The 18,769-nt window shown below is 46.8% G+C and overlaps 1 protein-coding gene across 1 annotated transcript in view; it reads left to right on the top strand.

Moving 5' to 3' along the window:
* cacna1db (calcium channel, voltage-dependent, L type, alpha 1D subunit, b) overlaps positions 1-18,769 on the top strand; it is a 1,216,201-nt gene that overhangs the window by 1,037,028 nt on the left and 160,404 nt on the right. The window contains exons 38-40 of the mRNA XM_072472487.1: positions 3,796-3,923; positions 8,955-9,051; positions 16,609-16,711. Of these exons, the coding sequence (XP_072328588.1) occupies positions 3,796-3,923; positions 8,955-9,051; positions 16,609-16,711 (328 nt within the window). The remainder of the gene's footprint in view (positions 1-3,795; positions 3,924-8,954; positions 9,052-16,608; positions 16,712-18,769) is intronic.

Below are 18,769 nucleotides of genomic sequence, written 5' to 3'. Positions count from 1 at the left end.
CTTATCTAAATTTGTTTTCTATTTCTTTCAGTGTCCTTTCCTGAAAACTTATTCTATTTACATATTATTCTTTGTATTAACATGCACATTGTTTGGATTTAGCATTGTTATTGGTGGCCCATAACTTCCGGTTCCCCAGCGCTGCATTTAGGCGGAACCCCAATGATGCTCTGTGGAATCCCTCTGGAATGTTCCCACGTAATGCCTAACCCGACAATTACCCAGAAGTGCTAACTTCCCCTGGACAATTGCGCTTGGCTGAGAACCATATGACAGAAGAAATTTAAATCGCTAACTTTGGATGGTTCCGCCAGTTTTACACTGATAGTTATTGTGAAAGACTCAGAAGGAAAAAAAATTGATTCTAACTCCAGAATAACTATTTAAACTATTTAAAGATCCAGCCTTGCACAGGACATCCGCCTCCCCAACCACACACCCACAAACAAGACCCCCCTCCCCCCCCAGGGAACCATCCACGGACCTCCCTCCCCCACAATGTCTGACCCGACCACCCTCCTCCGATCTCCCCACCCCTGCCTCCGGTTCGACCTGAACCCCCCCCCCCCCTCTCCTTCTCAGTCTCTTCCCCCTCCCATACCAACCCCTGCCATTGTCTGAACCACTTACCATTGAAAATTGCCTACTCCCTTTAAATTGTCCCTTTTACGGCAGCTAGCACCGTAAAAAGGGGCATGTCTTTCCTCCCTGCGCCCCAGTTACTCCACACCAATGCAATCAGGGACATGCTTCGCTACTCCCGTCTTACCTAGCCTAACTGAGGGGTGAGAACGGTGCTGGGCAGTGGCCAATGCTTTGAATGTGGAGCTGGGAGGAACTCTCCTGTACCTTGTGGCTCCACATTCAGTTAAGTTAAACTCATCTTTCTGGTGCCAGCCTGCTGCAGTCATTAGTTATATTACATGGATATCTGATTTTCCTGGCTGCCTTTAGGCAACCCATTCTTATACAAGAAGCTTTAAACAAGCATTGGGTTCTTTACTTTCCTATACCAAGGGACTCGCGCATGTTTCAGGCACACTTCTCTCTCATAATGAGTGTGGGATTCTAGCCCACCAAGTTAGAAGTGTAAGTGCCCATTTAGTTCCCGATAAATTGGTCACAAAGCCATTGAATTTCTAGCCTGATTGTTTCTTTTCTCCTTGAATTGCTGTATAAACTTTTATTCTTACTTCAGTTTTGTTTTACACTTGATTTAATTTTCTTTTCTTTTGCCTCTATAATTATTTTAAAGTTGATTTTGGTGGTTTTCCTTACCAAATCTTTGCATGTTTAAGTGCCTTGTGCTTGTCTGTAAAAAGTATTTTCACATCTTTAATTATAGCCATCTTGGGATATTGTCTTTCAAATATTTTCAGCTTTACATTAGGGATTCCACTGAGTCTTGTAAAAGATGGAGCGCTCCATATAAAAGGCGAGATTCTCTGGCCACCTTGTGTCATGTTTCTCAGCACCAGGCAGCACAGTGGCGCAGTGGTTAGCACTGTTGCCTCACGGAGCCGAGGTCCCAGGTTCGATTCCGGCTCGGAGTCACTGTCTATGTGGAGTTTGCACATTCCCCCTGTGTTTGCGTGGGTTTCGCTCCCACAACCCAAAGATGTGCAGGCCAGGTGGATTGGACATGCTAAATTGCCCTTTAATTGGAAAAAATGAATTGGATACATAAATTTTTTATTTTTTTTATGTTTCTCCGCGGCGGGAGGTGGCCTACCGTTGGCAGGCAGCGGGGATCTTCTGGTCCTGCCACTGTCAATAGGATTTCCCATTGAATCAACCCCATGCCACCGGGAAACCTACGGTGGGAGTGCACAGTCGGCAGGACCGGAAGATCCCGTCAGCCGGAAGATTCCACCCAAAATAAGTAATTGTAGGAGGCAACAGGGTTGGAGCAGACACGTCCAGCACTCTCAGACCCGATACATCACTGGTATTGATGCAGTCATGGTGAATAGCAGTTCATGATTCTGCCACAGGATGGATGGATTTTTGAAAAGAAGAATCATCATGGTGGTTCTGGAAGAAGAACATCCCATGGGATCATGATTGAGAAAGGGGCAGATACTAAAGAGGCAACAGAGCAGAATTTACTGCTGGTTACAAGATGCATTTAGCAAGCTGTAGTTTGTGTTCATAGTTCCATAGAATCCCGAAAGTGCAGAAGGAGGTCTTTTAGCCCACCGAGTCTGCACTGACACTCCAAAAGAACACCCTATCCCAGGCCCACTCCCCCACCGCCCTATCCTCATAACCCCACCTAACTCCACCTAACCTGTACATCTTTCGATTGTGGGAGTAAACCAGAGCACCAGGAGGAAACCCATGCACACGGTGGGAAAATGTGCAAACCTCACACAGGCAGTCACCCAAGGCAGGATTCAAACCCAAGTCCCAAGGTTGTGAGGCAACAGTGTTAACCACTGGGCCACCATGCCATTTATGAATCTGACCACCGCATTTACTGTTCTATATACATGTTTCCATGCCCTCTACAGATACACCTTAATCTACAGTGCCTTAAGGCTTCAGACAATTCGTATCACATTCATATTATCTGATGAAGCATCCTTGCAAACTTTTGCACAAAGCTCCAGCTTCAAAGGTTTTTAATGTCAATGAATATCATGGGCGAAATTCTCCCCCAACGGCGGGATGCCCGCCGACTGGCGCCAAAGCCGGCGCCAATCAGACGGGCATCGCGCCGGCAAAAAGGTGCGGAACTCTCCGCATCTTTGGCGGCCTAGCCCCAACATTGAGGGGCTAGGCCGACGCCGGAGGGATTTCCGCCCCGCCAGCTGGCGGAAATGACGTTTGTTGCCCTGCCAGCTGGCGCGGAAATGCAGCGCATGCGCGGGAGCGTCAGCGGCCGCTGTCAGTTTCCCAGCGCATGCGCGGGAGCGTCAGCAGCCGCTGTCAGTTTCCCGCGCATGCGCAGTGGGGAGAGTCTCTTCCGCCTCCGCCATGGTGGAGGCCGTGGCGGAGGCGGAAGGGAAAGAGTGCCCCCACGGCACAGGCCCGGCCCGCGGATCGGTGGGCCCCGATCGCGGGCCAGGCCACCGTGGGGGCACCCCCCGGGGTCAGATCGCCCCGTGCCCCCCCCCAGGACCCTGGAGCCCGCCCACGCCGCCTGGTCCCGCCGGTAAATACCAGGTTTGATTTACGCCGGCGGGACAGGCAATTCCTGGGCGGGACTTCGGCCCATCCGGGCCGGAGAATTGAGCGGGGGGTCCCGCCAACCGGCGCGGCCGGATTCCTGCCCCCGCCCAATCTCCGGGAGCGGAGACTTCGGCGGGGGCGGGATTCACGGCGGCCAACGGCCATTCTCCGACCCGGTGGGGGGTCGGAGAATGACGCCCCATGTGTGTGAGTGCTTATTGTTGACTTTCATGATATTTCCTCTTGGTGGCGCTGTGTGACAGTTACACACTTAAATCCTATCCTTTTGTTCCTTCAGAATGCAAGATCAGTGGCAGGTGCATGAGTTGGCTGAGATTTTCTGAACAGGCTTGCACAATTTACATCTATTTATTGAGCAAAACTGATCTGAAAATCTACCCTATATCGACCAAAATCACAGAAGTGTTATTAAAAGAATGTTCTGAGTTCCCCAGAAATTGATATTTTTGCAATATCGATACAACATTGTAACCAGAAAGAAATTTCTCCAGTGAATGCTCATATTGCACTTGTCTACATAAAATTAACACAAAAGTCAACTGTTAACTTAAACAAGCATTCCCAAATGGACAAACATTTGTTTCCGTCTTTATATCTCAGATTATAAACTTATTTGTGGCTGTCATCATGGACAACTTTGATTATTTAACACGTGATTGGTCCATTCTGGGTCCTCATCATTTGGAAGAATTTAAAAGAATATGGTCTGAATATGATCCAGAAGCAAAGTAAGTAAATCTGATTTAATTCTGTCATGACTAAATACCACACTTGTGAGTAAAGTTAGTGCTCATGGAATTAAAGAGGCTAAGTGACAAGAAATACAGTACTGGTGAACACTTGTTTTTCAGGCTGGAGAAAGATGTAGAGTTGGGTGTCCCAGAGCTCAGTATCTAGACTTTGGTGTAGTGGGCATAATCTCAAAATTTGCAGATGACTTAAAAATTGAATTATTGTGAACTGTGAGGAAGATAATGTTGAACTTCAAAAGGACACAGACAGGCAGTGGAAGAGGTGGCAAGTGGCAGATTAAGTTTAATACAGTGGAGCATGAAGTGATTGATAGGAAGAATGAGCAGAGGCAATATAAAATAAAGGGTACAATTATAAAGGTATTTAAGAGCAGTAGGACCTGGGGGTTATGTGCATGTATCATTCAAGGTGGCAGGGCAGATTGAAAGAGTTAATAGAAAGGAATCCTGGGCTTTATACATAAGGGCATAGAGTACAAAATTAAGGAGTTTATCATAAACTTTGTAAAACTCTATTCGGCCTTCAGTAATGGGCATCATATTTCAGGAAGGCATGAAGGTTTTAGAGAGGGTACAGAAAAGATTCACGTGAATAGTTCCAAGGATTAGGACTTCAGCTATGTGGATGAACAGGAAAAGCTGGAGCTGTACTTCTTGGATACGATTGAGAAAGGATTTGATAAAAATTTTCAAAATCATGTGGGGTTGGACAGAGTAGATAGGAAGAAACTGTTCTCATTGGGAAATGGATTGAGAACCAAAGGACACCAATTTAAGGACAGCAATATGAGGAACAATGTGTTTACGCAGCGAGTGGTCAGGTTTACAAAGCACTGCTTGAGTGTGTGATGGAGGCAGATTCAATCATGGCTTTCAAAAGAGAAACTTTCAGAACTACAGGCAAGAGGCAGGGTTGTTGCACTAAGAGGGTTGCTCTTGCAGAGTGCTGGCACAGACATGACAGGCTGAACATCTGTGCTGTAACAATTCTGTGGGCAGCACGGTAGCATTGTGGATAGCACAAATGCTTCACAGCTCCAGGGTCCCAGGTTCGATTCCGGCTTGGGTCACTGTCTGTGCGGAGTCTGCACATCCTCCCCGTGTGTGCGTGGGTTTCCTCCGGGTGCTCCGGTTTCCTCCCACCGTCCAAAGATGTGCGGGTTAGGTGGATTGGCCATGATAAATTGCCCATAGTGTCCAAAATTGCCCATAGTGTTGGGTGGGGTTACTGGGTTATGGGGATAGGGTGGAGGTGTGGACCTTGGGTGGGGTGCTCTTTCCAAGAGCCGGTGCAGACTCGATGGGCCGAATGGCCTCCTTCTGCACTGTAAAGTCTATGATCTATGATCTATGATTCTCTGTTTCAGAAACTGTTTCAACAATGCTAAGAGGTCAGGGAGGAGATAGCAGATGTTCTGAGGATGATTTTCCAATCTTCACTAGATACAGGGGAGGTACCAGAGGACTACAGAAATGCAAACGAGTTTAAAATGGGATAGAAGGAAATGCCAGTTCGTCCTATGGCAGCGGTGGGCAAATTAGTAGAATCAATCCTGAGAGATAGGATTAACTGTCACATAGAAAGGCATGGACTAGTCATGGATAGTCAGCATGCATTTGTTAAAGGAAGATCTTGCCTACAAATTTAATTGATACGAAGGGTTGATGAAGGTAGTGTAGTGGATGTTGTGTACATTGATTTTAGCAAGGTGTTTGACAAGGTCCCACATGGCAGAAAGTAAAAGCCCATGGAATACCGGGCAATATGACAAACTGGATAAAAAGTTGGCTTACTAACAGGAAACAAAGTGTAATGGCCGATACTTGCCCTTGCAAATGGAGTTGTTTCAAGTGGTGTTTCACAGGGCTCGGTGTTGGGACCCTTACTGTTTGTGTTATATATTATGATTTGGATGTGAACATGGAGGGCACGATTAGGAAATATGCATTCAACACAACGATTGGCTGAGTGGAGGATAGCTATAATCTCCAAAATGATACAGATGGGTTGGTGGAGTGGACGATAAAGTGGTAGATGGAATTTAACACCAAGAAGTGTAAGGTAATGCATTTAGGGAGGTCAAACAGTTTTAGGGAGTACACAATAAATGGGAATATACTAATGGGGTAGATGAAGTGAGAGATCTTGGCGTACAAGTACACAGGTCCCTAAAGGCAGCAGTTCAAGTAGTCAAGGTTCTAAAGAAAGCATATGGAATGCTATCCTTCTTTGGCAGAGGTATAGAATATAAAACTAAGGATATAATGTTGGAATTGTCTAAAGCACTGGTGAGGCCATAACTGGAGTATTGTGTGCAATTATGGTCACCACGTTACAGGAAGGACGTAATTGCTCTGGAGAGAGGGTCACGGAGGTTTACAAGAATGTTGCCAGGGCTAGAAAAATGTAGCTACGAGGAGAGATTGGATAGGTTGGGGTTATTCTCCTTGGAACAAAGAAGGTTGAGGAGTGACTTCATTGAGGTATACAAAGCTATGAGGGGAAGAGATAGAGTGGACAGGATAAAATTGTTTCCCTTGATAGAGAATTCTAGAACCAGGGGACATAGATTCAAGATAAGTGAAAGAAGGTGTAGTGGGAACATGAGGAAGAATGTTTTTATGCAGAGGGTAGTCGGAGTCTAGAATTCTCTGCCTGAGTTGGTGGTGGAGGCAGAGACCCTAAACTCTTCCAAAAAGTACCTGGATCTGCACCTTAAGTGCTGTAAGCTACAGGACTATGGACTGGGTTCAGGAAGGTGGGATTAGAAAGGGCACCTGAGTGTCCTCAGGCTGGCACAGACAACATGGGCCAAATGGTCATCTCCTGTGCTGTGCTGTACCTTTTCTATGGTTCAAAGTATTTTCTGTGGTTAGAAAAGAGGCAGTGAAAGCACTTAGCAATTTTGAAGTGGCAGGCAGCTGTCAATCAGAACAAGGTTGTTTATAAACATTGTGGTTAGGATCAATAGAAGATAAATCATATGCATTCAAGTGTGAAGGGAAAGATAAATAAACAAACCTTCAGCCTACTGTATCTAAGCCATTAAGCTGTCAGTCAGAGGCTAGTTAAAGGTACTACGCTGTGAAATTGAATGAATGCTAAGCATTTCAAAGGATCTCAGGGATGTCAAGGCTTTTCAAGTATTGTGAGCTTTTTAGCAAGGCTCAGACACTTCAAAAAGCAGGGAGCAGATGTGAGGAAAGAGAATGTTTTCCTGGTTTGCATCTTCAGTGAACTGTCTGATCAGGCAGAGTAAGAAGGTCATTCAAAGTTTAAAAAGGTCAGACAAGGATGATGGTTTTGAACAAAGGGCTGCTTGAGATCACCATGCCAAGAGTGATCTTCAGGTTTCCCAGGACTGGAAAGGGCAGCCCAGACAGTGGATTGTCCCGGGATCAACCCCTTACCCACAGCCCATGCTCACCCAACCATAAGGACCCTTGGGGACCCTCCCTCTGCAACCTAGCAGTGGCAGAAGGACACATGAACAATAGGCTAAACTCCTTGACACCCCTCAGGGTCCTATTACACCAGGACTGCATTTGTCAGTACTTATGGGGGTTGCTGTGGGAGGGGGGTTCCCCATTACAGGGGGCCCTGGGGGGAGGGTTCGGTTCACCCCCAAGGATGGGGGTGGGTGGGGGCACCCAGGCAATCTAGGGGTCGGGGATGCTGTGCAGTGGGGAGGGGATTTCAGGGCTGATTTGCGGTACGGAGTGGGGGGGTTGGCCAGCCATTGGGCCACACTATTGGGCCACCCGCTCAAAATGGCAGCCCGATAGCGGGATTCCCCGTATGATGGGGATGGATATTATGCTCCCAATGGGACCATAAACCGATTGCAATTCACCTCCGGCGGTGGAACATAGTTTCCCAAATGGAGAATCGAGCCATATATCTTTAATTTTCTGATCCCAAAAATTTGATGGACCGGCCAAAGGTCCATTAACTTTGTGCGCGAATTGCTAGTATTGTGGCGGGGAGACCTGAAACTTCCAGTCCAAATTGTGGTACCCTTGATTTTTCGATTTTTTTTTTAATGCAGGAACCAGTTTCTAAGTAAACTGATTTTGAGTATAACAACACACTAACTGCCCTTTGTCATGTGAGAGTACCTTTAAGAAATGGATGTTTAAGCAATGTACCTTTACGAAATGGAGCTGATCATATTACTGAAGTGATGTCAGAGGGTGGGGGGAGCTGAGCTCACTTCTGCTTTTTGAGTTTCAGTTTGAGAACGCAGCTGGGAGTGTCTGTTTGTTTTGCTGTGAGCTGCAGGAAGAAACACAGAGTTGGTCTGTTAATTTCTGCAATCCAAAGACTATAAATATATTGAATGTAACCTAATGTGCTCCTATTTTTGAAGGTTTGAAGTCTTTTGGATGTTTAAAAGAACAGTTTAAAGGATTATTTAGTGTTGTCTTTTGGGGTTATCTTTGAAGTAATGGGTGTTAAGATATTCAATGTTTGCTTTTAAAAGGTTTACTTGAGTTCATAGAATAAACATTGTTTTGTTTTAAAAACCACTTGTCCATATCTGCTGTATCACACCTGGAGAGTACACCGTGTGCTTCCCACATCACAATCTATTAAAAGTTGTGGGTCGGTTGAACTCCATGAAACACTTTGGGGTTCTGTAAACCCGGACCCATAACACCTTCGATATTCCCTCACTCATGACTTTGTTACCGCTAGACTTGACTATTCCAATGCACTCCTGGCTGACCTCCTGCATTCAACCCTCTGTAAACTTGAGGCCATCCAAAACTCTGCTGCCCATGTGTTGTTGCTTTCAACTACAATTCTTGGAGAGTTCCTTGAAGATATCTTCAGACCAAAGCTAATTTTTGGGAACATAGACATTTATGGAGATAGATATTGCAATTTGACGCTGAATTAGATTATTAGCTTATGAACTAATGAGATTAAAGTATGGTGGGTTTCATCATTATACATCTTTAACTGATCATTTTCTCATGGTTTGAAAATTCACTTCTTGATAGAGGAAGAATAAAACATCTTGATGTAGTTACTCTACTTCGACGTATTCAACCACCACTGGGCTTTGGAAAACTTTGTCCACATAGAGTTGCATGCAAGGTAAGACAAAATTCTAAATTGAAAAGTTTCATTGATTAGTGACACTGATAATTTAAATCTGTCTATATAACCTATTTCCAAGGACTGTTCATGCAGAAACCTGGCAGACTAATCATTATTGCGATCTAAGACATTACGGTTTATTTTGTCCAATCTATATCTGTGATACAAGTGCGTCAATCCTCAAAATGAATCAGCTTCATTTAATCCTATTAACAATTAATATTTATGCAAATACTCATGAAGGTTTAGAAATATCACATTTGGCCAACATAGCTTTTCCTGCACTCAGCGTTAGAGAATTATAGTCCCTGAGAATTAAGCAGATATTCTGGGCACAAAATCCATAAAACTGCATATTTATCGGCATACCTATCGAAGAATGTAATTGTCTTATGCAAGGACGGTTCACTAGATGGATCCCTGGAATGAGATTCCCCCGTGAGAAGATATTGAATAGAATGGGCCTATAATGTCTGGCGTTTAAATAGATCAGAGGTATTTTCATTGAAACATATAAGATTTTGAGTGGAAAAATGCTGTGAGGTTGTTTCTCTTAGCTGGAGAGTCTGTAACTAGGTGTAATCTTCTGAGGATCAGAGGTTTATCATTTCGGACTCATCAGATTATTGTCAGCCTTTGGAATTGTCTACCCCAGAGGGCTATGGATGCCCAGTTATTGAGTATATTAAAGAAGTCTTGCAACACCAGGTTAAAGTCCAACTGGTTTGTTTTGAATCACACTAGCTTTTGGAGCATAGCTCCTTCATCAGATGAATGAAGAGGTGGGTTCCACAAACACATATATAGACAAATTCAATGATGCAAGATGATACTTTGAATGCGAGTATTTGCAGGTAATTAAGTCTTTATATGTCCAGACGGTGCGATTGGAGAGACAGATAATCACAGGTTAAAAAGGTGTGAATTGTCTCAAGCCAGGACAGCTGGTAGGATTTTACAAGCCCAGGCCAGATGGTGGGGGGTGAATGTAATGCGACATGAATCCAAGGCACACATGAGTACGGTTGAGGCCGTACTCATGTGTGCGGAACTTGGCTATCAGTTTCAGCTCAGCGATTTTGCGTTGTCGCGCGTCCTGAAGGCTGCCTTGGAGAACACTTACCCGAAGATCAGAGGCTGAATGCCTTTGACTTCTGAAGTGATCCCCGCCCGGAAGGGAACATTCCTGCCTGGCGATTGTCGCGCAATGTCCATTCATCTGTTGTCGCAGCGTCTGCATGGTCTCACCAATATACCACGCCTCGGGACATCCTTTCCTACAGTGTATGAGGTAGACAACGTTGGCCAAGTCGCACGAGTATGTACCATGTACCAGGTGGGTGGTGTTCTCACGTGTAATGGTGGTACCCATGTCGATGATCTGGCACGTCGTGCAGTGGTTGCCATGGCAGGGATGTGTGGTGTCGTGGTCGCTGTTCTCCTGAAGGCTGGGTAGTTTGCTGCAAACAATGGTCTGTTTGAGGTTGCGCGGTTATTTGAAGGCAAGTAGTGGGCCTTGGCAAGATGTTCGGCTTCATCGCTGCGAAGACGATGGCGTAGTTTCTCCGCTCCAGGGAAGTACTGGACGACGAAGGGTACTCTGTCAGCTATGTCCTGTGTTTGTCTTCTGAGGAGGTCGGTGCGTTTGTTTGCTGTGGTGTGTTGGAGCTGTCGATCGATGAGTCGAACGCCATATCCCATTCTTACGAGGGCATCTTTCAGCATCTGTAGATGTCTGTTACGTTCCTCCTCGTCTGAGCAAATTCTGTTATCAGAGGGCTTGGCCATAGGGGATGGCTTCTTTAATGTGTTTAGGGTGAAAGCTGGAGAAGAGGAGCTTCGTGAGGTTATCTGTGGGCTTGTGGTAAAGCAAAGTGCTAACTAAGGTGACTGTCCTTGATGGAGATGAATGTGTCCAAGAATGCAACTGATTATGGAGAGTAGTCTATTGTGAGTCTGATGGTGGGATGGAACTTGTTGATGTCATCGTGTAGTCGTTTCAGTGATTCTTCGACGTGGGTCCAAAGGAAAAAAGTGTCATCGATGTATCTGGTGTGTAACGTCGGTAGAAGGTGCTTTGCGGTGAGGAGGTCTTTTTCGAACTTGTGCATGAAGATGTTGATGTTTAGAGGTGTGAATTTGGTCCCCATGGCTGTTCCGTGTGTCTGGATGAAGAACTTGTTTTCGAAGGTGAAGTCGTTGCGATCGAGAATGAAGCGGATGAGTTGTAGAATTGCGTCTGGAGATTGGCAGTTGTCAGTGTTGAATACTGAGGCTGTTGCAGCAATGCCGTCGTCATGGGGGATGGTGGTGTAGAGTGCCGAGCCGTCCATTGTGACAAGGAATGTTCTTGGTTCAACTGGTCCATGGATGCTGAGTTTCTGTAAGAAGTCCATCGTATCGTGACAGAAGCTGGGGGTTTCTTGTACGATGGGTTTCAAGATGCACTTGATATAACCAGAGAAGTTCTCACACAGGGTCCCATTGCCTGATACGATAGGACGACCTGGTGTGTTGGCCTTGTGTATTTTCGGGAGGCAATAGAAATCTCCAACGCATGAGTACATGGGATGAGAGCACGTAGGGTGCTCTGGAGATCTGGATCCAAGATCTTGATCAATCTGTTGAGTTGGCGGGTATGTTCTTTGGTCAGATCTGCGGGTAATTGGCTGTAGTGTTCCTGGTTGTTGAGTTGTCAATACACTTCTTTGCACTAGTCCGTTCTGTTCAGTGTGGCGGTGGCCCCTCCTTTGTCTACTGGTTTTATGACGATATTGTGGGTGGTCTTGAGAGCACGAATGGCGTTGCTTTGTGCTTGGGTGACGTTCGGGGCTGAATGCAGACAACGCATAATCACCGAGCAGAAACTGATAACCAAGTTCCGCACGTATGAGTATGGCCTCAATCAGGACCTTGGATTCATGTCTCATTACATTCACCCCCCGCCATCTGTCCTGGGCTTGCGAAGTCCTATCAACTGTCCTGGCTTGAGACAATTCACAGCTTTTTAACCTGAGGTTATCTGTCTCTCCAGTCACTCTATCTGGTCCTGTAAAGACTTAATTACCTGCAAATACTCGCATTCAAAGTATCATCTTGCATCATTTAATTTTTGTGGAACCCACCTCTTCATTCACCTGATGAAGAAGTTGTGCTCCGAAAGCTAGTGTAATTCAAAACAAACCTGTTGGACTTTAACCTGTGTTGTAAGACTTTTACTGTGCCCAACCCAGTCCAACGGCGGCATCTCCACATCAGAGTATATTTAAGACTGAGATTGATAGATTTTTTGTTTCAAAGAGAATCGAGAGATATGAAGATTGGGAGGAAACCTGGAGTTTAGTTTGAAGGATCAACCGTGGTCTTATTTATTGGCAGAGTAGACTTGAGGGGCTCTACGGCCTACTTATGCTCTTATTTTCTATATTCTTACGCTCTTGATTCAATTTATTGTGAATTATCCTGCAGTGACTATACTGGCAAGGGAAGATATGTAGGGTAGAATTTTCATTGAGTCGGGATGACTTGGGAGCCCTTTAAAAATGGCAGGCAGGTCCCAATTCCAGGATTCTCAACCTCATTCCCAGGTTGTCTGATTTTCAAAAGTGCCTTTAAAGGGTGCCGGTTGGTTCCTGTCAAAAACCTATAGCCGACACTCCTAACCTGGCTAGCCCCATTGCGGATATAGGTATGTTCTACTCCTCTGCAATTTTCATGGAGTCAGGCCAGGTTCTTTTTAGAGTATCCAATACATTTTTTCCAATTAAAGGCAATTTAGCGTGGCAAATCCATCTATCCTGCACATCTTTGGGTTGTGGGGCCGAAACCCAAACAAACAAACAAACACAGGGGGGTTGTGCAAACTCTACACGGACAGTGACCCAGAGCCGGGATCGAACCTGGGACCTCAGCGCCGGTCAGGCCAGGTTTTTAAAGAGTCGTGATTCATGGCCCCTCAGAGGAGTCATGAACTATAGTCTGCGATGAGGGGAATTTTTAAAAGGTGAGTTCAAAAGGTTCTTCTCATGCTCTCCTAGCTTCCCAACTTGCTGTGCTCCTCAACCCACCGCCCATTGTTCCTCATGCCTCCTATATCAAGCTATGTCCCTCCACCCACTGTCTGACCCCTCCTACCTCCAGTGCCAACTTATTCTCCTCCACCCACCCCCACCATGGCCCTTCATACTACCCAGTACCATTTCACGGTAGCACAGTTGCTTCACAGCTCCAGGATCCCAGATTCGATTCCCGTCTTGGGTCACTGTCCGCGCGGAGTCTGCAAGTCCTCCCCGTGTCTGTATAGGTTTCCTTCAGGTACTCCGGTTTCCTCCCACAGTCCAAAGATGTGCAGGTTAGGTGAATGGGCCATGCTAAATTGCCCTTAGTGTCCAAACAGGTTAGGCGGGGTTATTGGGTTACAGGGATAGGGTGGCGGTGTGGGCTTGGGTAGGGTGCTCTTTCCAAGGGCTGGTGCAGACTCGATGGGCTGAATGGCCTCCTTCTGCAATGTAAATTTTATGAAATCAATGCTCACTGAACGATTATACACTTTTAAGAACCGATGAATCCTATAGTGATAGTAAGATGTGTAAAAAAACAAAGCTTTTTAAAAAGTTATTGATATCTAACTTTCTATTATGTTTTTAAAAAAGCACTTCAATATATAGTAACAGAAATTATAATCATCCAACCCCTTTAAAGTGCCAATAACAAAAACCACAAGCCCTTGAAACCACTTAACCTTGTGTAAGGTGGCTGGTTTAGCTCAGTTGGCTGGACAGCTGGTTTGCGATGCAGAGTGAGGCCAACAGAGCGGGTTCAATTCCCATATTGGCTGCGGTTATTCATGAAGACCCACCTTCTCAACCTTGCCCCTCACCTGAGATGTGGAGATTCTCAGTTTAAATCACCACCAGTCAGCTCTCCCCCTCAAAGGGGACTATGACGACTTTACTGAACTAAACATTGTGAAATTGACCGCAGAGATCGGAGACCCTGATCTGTCAATCAAATAATAGTTTCTCTGGGGCGCAACTACTTCAGCAAGAATAATGGTGGTCTGGGCTCTCAGGAAAATAATTTCCATAATGACCGGGGGGGGGGGGCTAAGAGAGTAATTAGCAAAGCATATGGGATCTTGGCCTTCATAAATAAAGGTAGCTCTGTTTAGGCCACAACTAGAGTCTTGCATCTGAGGCAAAATTCTCCGGTATCAGCACGATGTCCGCCGACTGGCGCCCAAAACGGCGCAAATCAGTCGGGCATCGCGCCGCCCCAAAGGTGCGGAATGCTCCGTATCTTGGGGGGGCCGAGCCCCAACCTCAAGGGGCTAGGCCCGCGCCGGCCGAATTTCCGCCCTGCCAGCCTGCGCGGAAATGACATCTCCGGGCGGCGCATGCACGGGAGCGTTAGTGGCCGCTGACGGCATTCCCGCGCATGCGCAGTGGAGGGAGTCTCTTCCGCCTCTGTCATGGTGGAGACCGTGGCGAAGGCGGAAGGGAAAGAGTGCCCCCACTGCACAGGCCAGCCTGCGGATCGATGGGCCCCGATCGCGGGCCAGGCCACCGTGGGGGCACCCCCCGGGGCCAGATCGCCCCGCGCCCCCCCCCCCCAGGACCCCGGAGACCGCCCGCGCCGCCTTGTCCCGCCGGTAAGGTAGGTGGTTTAATCTATGCTGGCAGGACAGGCATTTTAGCGGCGGGACCTCGGCCCATCCGGGCCGGAGAATCGCGGGGAGGGGGGGGGGGGGCCGCCAACCGGCGCGGCGCGATTCCCGCCCCCGCCGAATATCCGGTGCCGGTGAATTCAGCAACCGGCGGGGGCGGGATTCACGCCAGCCCCCGGCGATTCTCCGACCCGGCGGGGGGTCGGAGAAACTCGCCCCTAATTCTGGTCACCACACTTTCCGAAGTAAGAATCCTTGCGAGGTGCAGAAGAGATTTATCAGAGTGGTTTTAAGGATGAGTGATATTAGCAACAAGATTTGTTTGGAGAAGCTGGGGTTGTTCTTCTTGGAGCAAAAGAGATTGAGGAGAGATTTGATAGGGTTGTACAAGATAATGAAAGTTTTAGATATGGTGGACAGAGAAAAGCTGTTCTATTAGTTGATGGAACAAGAACTAGTATATTTCAGCTGGTGGCAAGAAATGCAGGGATTGTGAGGCAGAACTTTTTTCAATGACTGAGACTAACTGGCTCTGAGTGCAATAGAAGTGGGAATGACAAGGGATTTGGGAGAAACGGTGGCATAGTGTTATTGCCACTGCACTAGAAATCTAGAGAGTGAGGGTAATCCTTGGAAACTATGATTCGAATCCCACCACAGCGGATGGTGAACTTTGAATTCCATAAATATCTGGAATTAAGAGTCATTGTGAATGGTCACTAATGTTCTTTAGAGGAGGAAATATGTTGTCCTTACCTGATCTGGCCTACCAGATGACACCATTTGCACAACAATGTGGTTAACTCAGTTCAAGGGGAATTAAGGATGGGCAATAAGGGCGGCATGTGGCGCAGTGGATAGCACTGGGACTGCGGCGCTGAGGACCCAGGTTCGAATCCCGGCCCTGGGTCACTGTCCGTGTGGAGTTTGCACATTCTCCCCATGTCTGCATGGATTTCACCCCCACAACCCAAATATGTACAGGTTAGGTGGATTGGCCATGCTAAATTGCCCCTTAATTGGAAAAGAAATTATAATTGGGTACTCTAAATTTATTTTAAAAAAAGGATGGGCAATAAATAAGACCAAAGACATAGGAGCAGAATTAGGCCACTCAGCCCATCGAGTCTGCTCTACCATTCAATCAGGGCTGATATTTTTCCCATCCCCATTCTCCTGCCTTCTCCCCATAACCCCTGATCCCCCTATTAATCAAGAACCTCTCTACCTCTGTCTTAAAGACATTCAGTGATTTGGCCTCCACAGCCTTCTGTGGCAAAGAGCTCCACAGATTCACCAGCGTCTGGCTGAAGAAATTCCTCCTCATCTCTGTTTTAAAGGATCGTCCCTTTAGTCTGAGATTGTGTCCTCTGCTTCTAGTTTTTCCTACAAGTTAAAACATCCTCTCCATGTCCACCCTCTCCAGGCCTCGCAGAATCCTGTAAGTTTCAATAAGATCCCCCCTCATCCTTCTACACTCCAACGAGTACAGATCCTGAGTCCTCAACCATTCCTCATACGACATGCTGGCCCAATCAGCAATGCCACATCCCATGAATGATTTTTTAAAAAAATGATGAATAATTTCAGAAGGAAATTGGATGGACACTTGAGAGAAGTAAATTTGCAGGGCTATGGAGACAGAGACGTGCAATAGGATGAATTGCATTGCTCTACAGAGAGTTAGCTTGGACTCAATGGATTGAATGTCCTTTTGTCCCATTATGATGCCGTAATGGAACTTCCTCTGAGTCAAGGAGCATAAAAGATGATTCTGCAAGCCTGCACCTCAGATTGCTCAAATTATAATAATTCACATCCAAACAGTACATGAAATAATATGGTAAAATATTTTCCATTGTATATCTAATATTTACTTTAAATTGCAGAGATTGGTAGCCATGAACATGCCCTTGAATAGTGATGGAACAGTGATGTTCAATGCAACCCTTTTTGCTTTGGTGAGAACAGCTTTGAAAATCAAAACTGAGGGTAAGATTTGTGTAGAAAATTGATCAGAATTGCAGAAAGTTATCTAAATTGAATCTGATGATCAATCGATATCGACTTAATACTAATGGTCAAAGCTGACTTGAATACATTTATTTATTTTTATTTTATTTTTAATTTTTTTTTATTCTCCTCCTTTTTCACATTTTCTCCCACATTTACATCCATCAACAATAAACAATAATCAGCAAGATATGTCAGTCCCCATAATAACAACAATGATCCCATCTACCCACCAACCCCCAAACCTCAACCCGCATGTTTACATAAATAAATGACAAAAAGGAATCAGGGATTACCCGTGGTCACCCTTAATCTTACACAGCTCCACCCCCCCCCCTGGTCTCCAGCTCCTCCCGTCCACTGCCTCTAGTAAAACTCCTCCTCCCAACCTCGGTTACTTCCCCCCAACTTTCCACCCCTGCTAGACCACACGGACCCTGTTCTGCCAGGCTCCGATGGCCGCAGCCCCTCCCCTCACCTCACTCCCATTCACTGGCCGGCTTAAACCGGCCAGCGTGGAGGACTCCGCCCGGGTCCCTTTCCCACTTGCCCGGCCCTAGGAAAGCCCAAAGATCCCCTTTTAGCACACAAACCCCGCATATCCACCTACACCCCAAAGAATTCTCATTTTGAGTGAAAGTCCCGTCCCCTCCCTTGTCCAAATATATACCACATTGGCTCCTTTAATCTCTACGCCCGCGCGCAGTGATACAAAAAAGAAGAAAGTACAGTCATGAGGTTACATCGGCACATGGCCATTCCTCAATTTGTCAGTTCTGCCACAGTCCTTCTGCTTTCGCAAACTCCTCCGCTGCTTCCGCCGTTCCAAAATAAAAGTCCCTGAGCTTGTAAGTCACCCTCAGCTTCGCTGGATATACAATGCCGCAACGCACCTTGCTAATGTACAGTGCCCTCTTCACCCGGTTGAAGGCAGCCCGCCTCCTTGCCAGCTCCACCGTAAAGTCCTGGTATACACGTATACCAGCTCCAGCCCACTGCACCACCCGCTTCTGCTTGGCCCAGCTCAGGACCTTCTCCTTCACCCTGTACCTACGGAAGCACAGAGTCACTGCCCTTGGCGGCTCATTCGCCTTTGGTACAGGCCTCCATGACCGATGAGCCCGATCCAGTTCATATCGGGAGGGATCCTCCCCCTCCCCTAATAGTTTTGCCAGCATCGCGGCAAAATACTCAGTCGGCTTCGGTCCTTCAACTCCTTCGGGCAGCCCCACAATCCTCAAATTCTGTCGCCTGGATCTGTTTTCCAGGTCTTCCATTTTTCCTCGCAGATCCTTGTTAGTATCCATCACCTTCCGCATCTCTTTCCCCATCGAGGCAAGTTGATCACCGTGCTGCAATAACGTCTCCTCCACTTCTTTCAGCGCCTCCCCTTGCTCTCGCACCTCCGCCACTGTGCTCGCCACCTCCGTCCTCACCGGGGAAACCGCCTCCTCCACCAGCACACTCAAAACCTCCCTCATCTCCTTCCTCACCGTCTCCATGCATTTCGCAATCTGCGCCAACTGCTTTTCAAATTCCGCAGCCATCACCTTAGTTATTTCTTCAGCCGTAAGCAGTGCGGCCTTCCCTGGTGCTCCAGCCTCCATTTTTCCTGGTGACCCAGCGGTGACTCCCCGACGGACCTCCAGCTGTTTTTTTTCCGGCCGTTTTCTTGCCCACCCTCGACATTTTTCTTTGTTCTTTTTTTCCTCCTTTGTCTTCACTGTGCCTCCTCCGTGCCTTCTCCCTGCTTCTGCCGCCTCCGCGGACCCTGGGACCGGGCTTAAAGCCCATAAAATGCCGTTCCCGAACGGCAGCCCTCCATTGTGCGGGGCCGCCTCCCACCCGCCGTCACCGGAAGTCGACTTGAATAAATTTATGTGAGACACGCCTCTTAACTTACAAACTTGAAGATGCAAGCCACAGCCTCTAAAAGCAGCTACCATAATTAGCTAAAATTGAGTAAAAATCAAAATACTGCTGATGCTGGAAATCTGAAATAAGAACATAAAATGCAGGAAGCTCTCAGCAAGTCGG

The sequence above is a fragment of the Scyliorhinus torazame genome, chromosome 13 (assembly GCF_047496885.1).
Source record: "Scyliorhinus torazame isolate Kashiwa2021f chromosome 13, sScyTor2.1, whole genome shotgun sequence".
Taxonomy (NCBI): domain Eukaryota; kingdom Metazoa; phylum Chordata; class Chondrichthyes; order Carcharhiniformes; family Scyliorhinidae; genus Scyliorhinus; species Scyliorhinus torazame.
The sequence above is the reverse complement of the archived record's forward strand: the minus strand, read 5'-3'. Positions and strand labels throughout refer to the sequence as shown.